The 11,891-nt window shown below is 39.2% G+C and overlaps 1 protein-coding gene across 1 annotated transcript; it reads right to left on the reverse strand.

The window, feature by feature from the left end:
• Positions 1-673: 673 nt before the first annotated feature.
• Sf3b6 (splicing factor 3b subunit 6) lies at positions 674-11,476 on the reverse strand. Its single transcript, XM_046441357.2, has 4 exons — positions 11,235-11,476; positions 8,307-8,425; positions 1,742-1,880; positions 674-1,562 (listed from the first exon to the last, which is right to left on the reverse strand). The coding sequence occupies exons 1-4, from the start codon at positions 11,262-11,264 to the stop codon at positions 1,473-1,475; spliced, it is 378 nt and encodes a 125-aa protein (XP_046297313.1). The 5' UTR covers positions 11,265-11,476; the 3' UTR covers positions 674-1,472.
• Between the last annotated feature and the right edge of the window lie 415 nt (positions 11,477-11,891).

The following is an 11,891-nucleotide window of genomic DNA, read 5'->3' on the forward strand; positions in this document are numbered from 1 at the left end:
GCCTGGTACAGAAGATTTGTGGTTAACTATAGCCTCAGCTTCTGCTTCACAGTTCATAGTACCTGGCACATAGTAGGAACTTAATATTTGTTCACTGAGTGAAAGTTCTTGTTAACTACAGAATTTCCAAACAATTAGAAGAAAACTTTCAAATTCTTAACACTCTAAGTAAGTAAGTCTAATTTCAGTTTTCCCTCAACAAAAAGTCTTTCAGAAAATTCTTTTTACATTTGTAAATAAAGTTATACCATACATTGCAAAACTTCTAAGGAATTCATAAAGGCATTCAGAAGAAAATTACAGCTGTGGCTCCTTTTGTATCTGCCCACCCCTCTTAGAAATGACTATTTCTCTTACAGTGCTTTAAAACAAAACAAAACAAAAAAAACTCAGCCGTAATTAATAAATAGGACAATTATTTCAACAGTGAGTTTTGAAAAGACAGTTCAAAAAAGTATAGTCCATTTAAGTAGAATAGATGCTCTTTGTCCATTTAAATGATTTAGTGTATGTACTTTTAAAATTTATTTTAGGTTTTAGTTATACACAAAACAATTAGTCCATGTTTTTCCATTTGGCCCCTGCCTAAACCATAAAAAGAAAATTATAGCTCTGTCTTCCTGGGCTGCCAAGCTATAATGAATGTGGTAATAACCATACTATTTCCATGTCATAGGAACTCATAAAAAGAAACATGAAAAATTTATTTACAGCAAAGATATACTGTGAGATAAGACCCCAAATATATACAAATTCTTAATAACTAAAATGAAAAGCTACTTAAATACAATCTCAGACATGTAACATCACCATGTCCTAGGCTTCTTGCTCTCAAATTTCTAACAATGTGCGGTCACCTAAAAAGCCACTGCTATGAGAGACCTCTATGCTAGGGACAAGGGTATCCATACTGTCAAAGGTGTTTGGTTATCTGTAAAGCAAGTATTATTCAAATGTGTAGTCCTGATTAATAACTGGTTGCTGTTATACTGGCTTTTTATGAAAGCATATTACTCATCCAACCAGCATGATGATGAACTTTGGTTTCTTCACCAGAAACATGCTGATGCCTATATGGACTGTTGTAATGAAGAGTTCATTATCAATAGACTTTCAATAAATGACAAGATTACAACAAATTCTTTTAATGACTAATCACTAGATTGGACACTGTAAGCACTAATAATATAAAAAGGTCCCTGCTCTTAAGAAACTAAAAAAGAGTCCATAGGCCCATGCACAATCTTTCCTCTACGTCAACTTTTTAGTTTTTTCCTGATATCAAACAGAAGGGAAAAGTTCAAAAGGAAACAATGACATGTTTTACAAAACACTTCAAGTTTATAAATGTATTCTAGTATATATCAAAGTTTCAAGCAAATAATTTTGAATCTCAAATGAGAAATCACAATAATCAGAATTAAAAGGAAAAAAAAAAAGGTTTTAGTCCAAAGTGAAAATGCAGATAACACTTATTTTGGTGGATCTGTATTGATGCCATATTTTTCCTTGAGAAGCTTCAACTGTTCCTCCTTCTTTTTGGTGTCCATTTTCTGAAATGCCTGGAAATGTGGGAAGCACCAAAGTTAATAGGTACAAATCTACAGCTAAATGAATTTCACCAAAGAAATAGCCAAAAAACCTCACAAAAAACAAACAAAATACAAGCCTTACATTGCCCACCCAGGTACAGTTCCACATTCATTCTCTTATCATGTGACAAGAACTTTGCTGTACTTACCCTGTTAGCATTATAGTATAAAACCACGAGGTATCTGTTACAAACATTGAATCCTGATAGGTGGTCACATGCATTCTTGGCATCAAAAATATCTTCATAGACCACATAGGCTGTTCCTCTGGTCTCAGGTGTATTCCCCCTGCAAAGATAAACTGAATGAAACTAAAATACATATTTACCCAAACACTGATAACTGAATAACTGAACTTTGCTGTTGTTTCCCCCTGCTTGCTGGCGTTGCCAGGGATCTAACCCAGGGCCTTGGGCATGTTAGATAAGTGCTCTACCACTAAGCTACATCTCCAGTCCTTTTTTTTTTTTTTTTTGTACTGGGAATTGAACCAGTGGCACTTTACCACTTGCCTAGGCTGGCCTCAAACTTATGATCCTCGTATCTCAGCTGAGTCACTGAGATTACAGGTGTGGGCCACTGTGCCTGGCTAGCTATCTTTTAAAGATGGTAAATGAAGTATATTTATTTAAGTACTTTGAGATCAACCTGAAAACCATCAGAGGAAATAAACAGATGGGCATAAGCTTTTAATTTCTTAAGTTAGATATTTTTATTTTCATTTTTACTTTAAGTAAAAAATTTATAGTTTTTATTTATTATTATATTAGTGATACTAAGAACATAGCTACTAAAGCACTATTAGCAAGCAAAGAATTAGCTTGAAACTCTCACTGCCTTCATGTTCACTGTTTTAAGTCTTTTTTTTTTTTTTAAGTGGGAAGGGGTTACTGGGGATTGAAACAAGGGGTGCTTAACCACTGAGCCACATCTCTAGCCCTTTTTATTTTTTATTTTGAGACAGGATCTCACTAAATTGCTGAGAGTCTCACTGAGTTGCTGAGGCTGGCCTTGAACTCGTGATCCTTCTGCCTCAGCCTCCAGAGTCCTTAGGATTATAGATGCACTACTGTGCCTGGCTCCACTGTTTTAGTCTTAAAGTAAATAATACCTAGGAGTCATGACTCTTGTTAGTCAGCAAGGAGAATTCCTTTTTTTTTTTTTTTTAATAATTTATCTTTTAGTTGTAGTTGGACACAATATCCTTTATTTATTTATTTGTATGTGGTGCTGAGGATCAAACCCAGGGCCTCGCACGTGTTAGGCAAATGGTTTACCGCTGAGCCACAACCCCAGCCACGTCCTTGTTTTTAAAGACTTTTTTTTCTTCCTCACTCTAATTTAATTACAGAGGTTGAGAATCCCTTATCTGAAATATTTAGAGCCAGAAGTGTTTCAGATTTTAGAATCTTTTCATAGTTTTATTTTAGCTGAGCATTCTAAAAACCTGAAATCCAAATGCTCCAAAATCCAAAACTTTTTTAGTGTCATGTTAGTGCTCAAAAAGTGTTAGACTCTAGCTGGGTGCAATGGTGCATGCCTGTAATCTCAGTGGCTTGGGAGGCTGAGGCAGGAGGGTTTTGGGTTCAAAGCCAGTCTCAGAAACGGTGAGGCACTAAGCAACTCAGTGAGACCCTGTCTCTATATAAATACAAAATAGGGCTGTGGATGTGGCACAATGGCCCACTGCTCCTGGGTTCGATCCCTGGTACCCCCACCAAAAAAAAGTTTTGGATTCTAGGCCAGGAGAATATCAAGTTCAAGGCTTGCCTCAACAATTTAGACATGGTCTCAAAAATCTTAAAAAACGGTGGGAGGTTGGAAGTATAGCTTAGTGGTAGAGTGCTCAGGACTGAAAAAAAGTTTTGGATTTTGGATTAGAAATGTACAACATATAGTTTTAATCCTTAAAGACAAGACAATCTTCATCAATGTAGGAAATAAATATTCCTCGATAATATTTTACTAGAGTTTAAACCCATAAAAACAAAACCTATTTTGCATGTCTAGGGGAGTGGGTAGGAAAGGAAGGAAGATGGCCACCCAGGAAGATGGCCAAACTTATAAATGACATATGGGAAGGCAGCCAACCATCATCCTTTATGGACAAGAAAGGAAGTCCTCTATGAACAGTTAATAGTTTCTTCCACTTTTGCTAGATTCTTTAACTTTGTAAAATGTAATACAGTTAGTCCCCTACTTCCATATATTAATTTTATTTGTTTATTTATTTATTGGCACCAGGGATTAAGCCCAGGGGACCTTAACCACTGAGCCATATCCCTAGTCATTTTTTAATTTTGAGATAGGGTCTCACTAAATTACTGAGGTTGGCTTTGAACTTGTGATCCTCCTGCCTCATCCTCCTAAGCTGCTGAGATTACAGGAGCATGTCATGGTGCCTGGCTCATATATTCATTTTAAAAACAATCCAAACCCTAATGCATTACATAGCCCTGTCTGGCTGAGAAAAAGGGCTCGGCTTCTGCTAAGATGGGGGTATAAGTACACTTGTGAGTTATCTACAAGCCAGGACAGAATGCTGGAATGTGGCTAGAAGTGGAAGCTGGAACTTACAGATACCAGGACTGATTCTAGTGTAGGTGTTCCTTGCCATGTCTTCTCTTAAATTCATAAATTTGTTCTGGGAGATGTAGGGAAGTGTGAGAAACAACAGGAGCACTGAATTGCATGCAGGAGACAGTCATGGGCTTGTTAGTGGGGACAGTGGACTGAGATCCCACGCTGCTAATGCTCTGATGTAATGAAGATGCCTCCTTGCCTCTGTCTGGCTGCAGCCACACAACTGTGGAATGAAATTTAAGACTGTGAGATGATTCACCATTTGCCACAGTTCCTATATGGGGCCAAGAAAAGGTAACAGACCCACGGTAAGGGGAGGTATCTACTTAGATTTGATCTAGGACAGAATTCCAGTGTAGGCCCTGCTCAGAGTTTATGCTTCCTACAAAAAGGAAATGGAACAGGTATACAGTATGGGGGTGACCAGAAGGTACCAGTGTCAATGAATGAGCTTACTTTGTTAGGTTATATGGGCCTTAAGAAGGATTTTATAGGATCTTTACTGTTTGGGAATACTATTAACTTTTTTTTTTGGGGGGGGGAGGGGGGATACTGGGGACTGGGGACTGAACTCAGGGGCACTCGACCAACTGAGCCACACCCCCAGCCCATCTTTGTATTTTATTTAGAGAAAGGTTCTCGCTGAGTTGCTTAGCGCCTTGTTTTTTTGCTGAGGCTGGCTTTGAACTCGCAATTCTTCTGTCTCAGCTTCCTGAGCTGCTGGGATTACAAGCATGAGCCACCATGCCCCCTCTCCTTTTTTGTGGTGGTGCTGGGGATTGAACCCAGGGCCTTGTGCATGCCCCTTTTAACAGCTTACTCATTTTCAAGAATGAATCAGGTATGGAAGTTGACAGCCGCCAAAAAGAAAAGAACAAAAAACAAAACAAAACAAACAAAAAACAGATTTTTAAGTTCTTTAAGGGCAAAGGTTATTTTATACTTCATTTTATTCCCACAGTGCCAGGTATAGAACAAGTGCTAATATGTATTTGAAAGGTAGAGATCTACTATCTCCTATAAATTCTTTCACATGTATGTTTTCCGGGAAGCTATTTCTTCTTCTTCTTCTTCTTTTTTTTTTTTTGTTGAGGGGGTAGAGTACCAGGGATTGAACTCAGAGACACTCAACCACTGAGCCCCATCCCCAGCCCTATTTTGTATTTTACTTAGAGACACGGTCTCACTGAGTTGCTTAGCACCTCACTTTTTTGCTGAGGCTGGCTTTAAACAGCCTTTGGAGCCTCTGGGATTATCTTTCTTCCTCTTATATCTTCTTAAGAGCTAAAACAGGGGTAGGATTATTTTATTTTTGCAGTACTGGGGATGCAACCCAGGATCTTAAACATCCTAGGCAAGTGCTCTAGCACTGAGCTCAACCCCTATCCCCTAAGCCCACTTCAAAGACTCTCCATTTCAAGTGTCCTAGCCCTAATTTTCAACCTCATACTTTAAAAGCATTCTTTTTTTTTTGGATTTTTTTGTTGTTGTTTTTAGCTACAGATAGACCCATTTATTTATGTTTCATTTATTCATTTTTATGTGGTACTGAGGATCGAACCCAGTGCCTCACACATGCTAGGCAAGTGCTCTAGCACTGAGCTACAGCCCCAGCCCTAATTTGGTTTTTTAAAAGCATTTTATTTGGTAGACACATAGGTTAGACACTAACATTTTTTTAATTGGTGGTAAAAACCTTAAAAGAGAAAATAAGAAAACCTCATCAAAGTCTCTTTGAGCTTCAATTTCTTCATGTGTCATAATCTGCCCTACTCATGTGTGATTTTAATAACCAGAAAAGGTAACAGTATATAATGGTTTTAAAAAGTATAAAGAACCAACTGTTTGCTACATGTCAGATAAGGTGATCAATCATCCTGGTTTGCCAGGGTCTGTCCAGGTTTCAGCACTGAAAGTTCCATTCCAGAAAATTTCTCAGTAGTGGGCAAACTGGGAAGGCTGGTCACCATAGTTCTAGGTCCCAAGTAAGCAAGAGAACTTGATCACAGTGAAAACAGCAAAAACTGTTTCTCAATCTATAATCAAGACCCAAGTTTCTATACCCCAATTTTTTGCGAATTAATTCAATAATCATATTGCATTCTTCCTAATGGATAGGCACTAGAACTACAATGAAGGTAGGCATCATCCCTTCAAGTAAGAGAAAGATATAAGTAAATAAACATGAACTAATTATGAATCATGAGAAATTGTAAAACACAAAAATAAAAGCCAGGTATGGTGGTGCACACCTGTAATTCCACCTACTGGGAAGGCTGAGGCGGGAGAATCACAAGTTCCTAGCAAGACCCTGTCTCAAATAAAAATAAGAAATAAAAAGGGCTGGGGATGTATCTTAGTGGTAGAGTACCCTTGGATTCAACCCTCAGTACAGCAAAATAAATAAATAAAATTAAGAACAGTTGTGAGGGAGATTAATGAGGAGAGATGCTTTAGCTTCAGTGGTCAACTTCTTTGAAAAGGTGACACTGAAGCTGAGAACTACAGGATGAGGAAGAGCTAGGTATGAGAGGATCTGGTGATAACTATCCCAGATAGAGGCCCCAGACTGTGCTCTTCAGAAGATGCCCCTACTTCAGTACTTGCCCTTTCATTTGGATTTCTAAAACATTCTCTAACTTCATTAATTTAAGTATCTCTTAATTGAGCATTATCAATAAACTTTATAATGCCTTCATAAATTAATTGCAACCATGCTACCATTTTCTATATTATTCATTCATTTATATACCTTGGGTGCTCACCACAGATTAGGCATGACAAGTGCTATCGGCACAAAGCTGAAAGAATGTGTGGTACCAGGCCTGAAGAAGCTCACAGGCCGCTGGGAAAGACAAAAGAGTACATGAACAGCAAAAGCACAAGTTAACTAATAAGAGATGTACACAGAAATGCTAAGAGATCACAGATAGAGTAGATAATGTACACTGGGAAGGAAATACTCAACAATAAAGTACTTTTACAAACATTGTCTAATGTGATCCAAACTAAAATTATTTTAAGACAGATAAGTGAGAAACACTGTATTTCATAAATAACCGAAAACTCATATAGATTATAGATACTCTTCCTAGTTTCATACAACTGAAAAGTGCTCAGTTTAGTATTTGAACCCAGATCTAACAACTAATTCAGTAAACGTATCAGGCTGCCACCACATTACGATTCAAAAGGGTACCAGCACTGTGGTGCATTCCTGTAATCCCAGAAACTCAGGAAGCTGAGGCAGGATTCTAAGTTTGAAGTCAGCTTCAAGAACTTAGGTCATAAGTAACTTAGCAAGATCCTGTCTCAAGATAAAAAATAAAAGGGGCTAGGGGTGTAACTCAGTAGTAAAGTGCCCCTGGGTTCAATCCCAGTACCAAAAAAAGAAAGAAAAAGTCAAAAGGATACCGTCCAGATTATTTCACAAATGAAGAGAAAACCAAAGAGTTAGGCAATTTGTCACATGGCTAGTAACAAGGCCTTAAGTGGAATCTTGTCTCCTGATCCCTAGATACCATTCTCTGTATCTAGAATAGGATTAACCACTGTAAAGTCCATGTAACCAAGATATAGGCAAAATGTTATATGTATTCTGTGGAGAGGACCCAAAGCTCTTAGATGCTTCAAGAAGTGAAATCTCCAAAAAGGACAGCTGATTTACAACACTTTCATTTTCACCGTGATATGAATATCAATGATCATACATTGCCAACTCTTGGTTTACTCACTCTCTCTGGAGTGATGGTGAGCATTCAAAAGGAGACTCCTTAGGATCTTACAGTTCTAAAAGCTGGAAAGGAGCTCTCAGGTCACAAAAGAAAATGTGTTAAGAATGAAATATGACCAAATATAAGAACTTTAGAAATCCTTTCATTGGGACTTTTACGTGGCAGAAGCTATGGTACTGTGAAGTAAAGAGGTTCAGTTTAGAACCAGAAGATTTTATCACTAAGCACTGTGTGAGATGAGAAGAATACTTGGACTCAAGGGCCTCAGTGGTTTCACCTGTAAAACAGACAACATCACTGCAACATACAGCACAGCCTTGCTGTCAGCTACAATTCTGAGATTATAGATTATGCAATCATTTTCTTTAAATGACATTTGAATCTCAGTAAGACTCACACTCTGATTTGACGAATAGGTCCATATTTCCCAAATATATCATACATTTCTTCAGCTGTGATTTTGTATGGTAAATTTCTTATATATAAAATCCGATTTACTTCAGGTGGAAGTCGAATCTAAAATGAAAAATATGTACAGGTCATTTTAATGAGGGCAAGAGTGCTACCATTAAAAAAAAAATCTCAATGATAACATAATAATAAAATGCCAAGAATTAGAGGTATAATCTGATGTTACTAAAAATGCAATGATCTTCAGCAAAACAAGAGAGCATTGATTCTAAGGGAAGACCATTAGTAGGAACTAAAAAGGGGCTACTACAAAAACCAGGCTTTTGGTCGCTACAGTTTAACAAGGATTTCCAACTCAACAATTTTTTACTCAAAAATCCTTGAAGCCTCAGATCACCTTTCTATAGGAAAGAAGGGAACTGTCCTATTTGCCACACAATAAAACTTCCACTGGTAACCCTTCTTTGGTTTTTTCAAACTTCTTATATCAATGATCTCTCTTGTCTTTACATGCTTTCCCTCCCCATTGGCTTTTCCTGTTCCGCATATGAGCAGGTGCTCATGTCAATCCTTACACAAAATGCTTATTTGGATCCCTCTTCATTCATTCAACAAATACTTAGTTCTTTTTTTTTTAATATTTACTTTATTTTTTTTTTTTATAGTTTTCGGCGGACACAACATCTTTGTTTGTATGTGGTGCTGAGGATCGAACCCGGGCCGCACGCATGCCAGGCGAGCGCGCTACCGCTTGAGCCACATCCCTAGCCCACTTAGTTCCTTTTTTATGTTTATACCAGGGTAGGTATTAAGAATAGACAGTTAAAGAAAAAAAGACAAGAGTTCTGCCTTCTCTGAACTTAACAGCTTTCTCTCTCTCTTTATATCCTATCTTCTCTTTTTTTCTTGTCAAGCATATAGAAAAAGTCTATATTAACTGACTCATATTCTTTACCGTGTTGACATTCAAACCTAAGTTTCCACCCCAGCACTTTGCTAAAGAGCTCTTATTTACTAAGACTTTTTAATTGCAGTGTTCAATTCTTGAACTTCTCTGAGGCTTTTGACACTGCTGTCTAGTCCCTGCGTGACATTATTTTCTCCTAATTTTGATTTGTTATTTATTTTCAGTGTTCTTTGACATTAAAATATGTTGTTCCACAGGGCTTTATTGTCAACTTCTTTTCTTGACCTGCTGTATACTCTCCTTGACTCTTCATACTCTCTTTGGTCTATGGTGATGACTCTCTGTAGTTAACAAGTTCTATTACATACTAGACACAAATCTGCTCAATAAGTATTTATTAAACTGAAAACCAAAAATATTTAGCATTAAGCTAAGTATTATATTAGTTGAAGATTATGATACTATACCCTGGGCTGAGGTTGTAACTCACTGGTACAGTGCTTGCCCAGCATGTGAGGCACTGGGTTGGATCCTCAGCACCACATAAATAAATTTTTTAAAAAAGATACTATTCCCTGTCTTCAAACTAACAATGGTAATAAAATGAATAATTACAATAAGGTTTTAGATTTCAAGATTCAAGGTTAAGTTAAAAAATTGACACCACCGGGCTGGGGAGTGGCTCAAGTGGTAGCGCGCTCGCCTGGCATGCGTGCGGCCTGGGTTCGATCCTCAGCACCACATACAAAACAAAGATGTTGTATCCGCCGATAACTAAAAAAATAAATATTAAAAAATTCTCTCTCTCCTCTCTCACTCTCTCTTTAAAAAAAAAATTGACACCACCAATCATAATATATACTTCTCTAGTAGATTTGTTTTCTCACTCTGCTAAGCACCATCTTACACTTTCTCTCTGCATACCTTACCACCATCATTCCCTCTCACATCTGAGTTGGACTGTACACTCTTCCCTTCCCATCCCAGGAGATGACCCTGACTCTTGCTTCTTGGAGAAAATAGATGAGATAAAATAGTAAGTACTTTATATTCCTATCACTGAAACGACTAAACATCATTCATCTATTTCCATCCACATTCCTTCTATTACTACGCCATCCGTTCATGTACTCAAAACCTGTCTTTCTTCCATACCATGTTTCTTCTAATCTGCTGGAGTATTCTCACTGGAATACAAATACATCTCATATCATGCATCTTTTTTTTTTTTTTTAAGCCAACTATCACCCAACTTCTCTGTTCTCTATTCATAACGAAGACTCATGGAAAGAGCTCTTTGTTGTCTTCATTTTCTCAACTTTCACCTCTTTTCATCCTACTACAACCAAGTTTTCATCCAGTGAAATATTTGCTATCATCAAAGTCACACAAAAAAATCTACATCTCAACATATCCAAAAGTCAATTACCTGGCTTCATCTTTACTTGAGGTTTTATTTTAAAAATATTTCCATAACATTCCACTCTCTTAGAATGTAAGCATAAGGACTTCTTGTTTTATTCACTACTGTGTCCCTAGTACCTAAGACTAGTGTGCGGCACAGAGTCGGAATTCAATAAGTAAAACTGATGAATTGCTTCCCAACACAGCAGGTGTTCAATAATATTGTTGGATTAATGTGTTAATGAAGGACCCAAAAGCTTCATGAGAATCCCGGGCTCTAGTTGCCAGTGAACCACAGAGTTGCTTACTCAGGACTAGTCTGTGCTATCGACTTTTAGGCCAACAAGAAGATCCTAACACCAGATCCTGGGGGTGAGTCAACCTGTCACTGACAGCAGGAGACGAGGAGCTCCCAAGGGGGTGGGGCGGAAGTGTGGTTCAGGCACATGCCCCCTGAGGACAGGCCCTGGACACAATCCCCCCATGGTAAATTCTTAACTTCCCCGTTTGGGGGAAGGAGAAGGGCAGGACCGTTTTGACCGAGGCCGCCAAAAGCCAAGCAGCGAAGTCCTTCCCCTATTCCGCATATGGCCCGGTACTCACGTTCGCCCTCTTGGCCGCTTGCATCGCCATCTTGGCGGGCTGAAGAGGTTACAGCAGCAAACACAGAATTCCTCGGGACCCCTCCGGAATGCGTTTGCCTTCGAGCGCAACACGACTTCTGAGGTAAAGTGTTAACACCCAGATCCCGCCGGAAGCTGTTACAGCACTGCCGGAATAACAGCCTCACGCCGAGACGTGCTGACGCAGTATCCCACTCTCCCAGTACCAATCTAGCTTGAGATCCAAGACAGACCGGAAGGTAAAAGTGAGAGCGCCCAAGACATTTCCGGGTTATGAGCCGGAAAGGGCGGGACTTGTGCTCCACGAGGGGCGGAGTTCTGGCAGGGCAGCCATGTGTAGCAAGGGGCCGGTCGGAGGGGCGGGGTCTAGGGAGCGAAGGCAAGGTAGGACAAGGCCCTGGTTGAGTAGCGGGAGTGCTGCCGAGCGCTGGGGTCTCGAGAGCGGGCGTGGCCCTTCAGCAGTGCGCGAAGCCAAGCGTGTAGTTCTGGCTGTGTGTGTCGTGGTTAAGCTGTAACCGTACCGGGCACCTCAGCGGTGGTGTGGACCTCAGGTCCAGCATCAAGTGACCGGCCTGAACCCCACCTCACTCCTGCCACAGCCCGTGAGCTGTGGCTGCCTATAGTGAGTACGCCACCC

Source organism: Marmota monax, unplaced genomic scaffold (assembly GCF_021218885.2).
Source record: "Marmota monax isolate L192 unplaced genomic scaffold, Marmota_monax_Labrador192_F-V1.1 WCK01_AAM20220418_F8-fsc00010, whole genome shotgun sequence".
NCBI lineage: Eukaryota > Metazoa > Chordata > Mammalia > Rodentia > Sciuridae > Marmota > Marmota monax.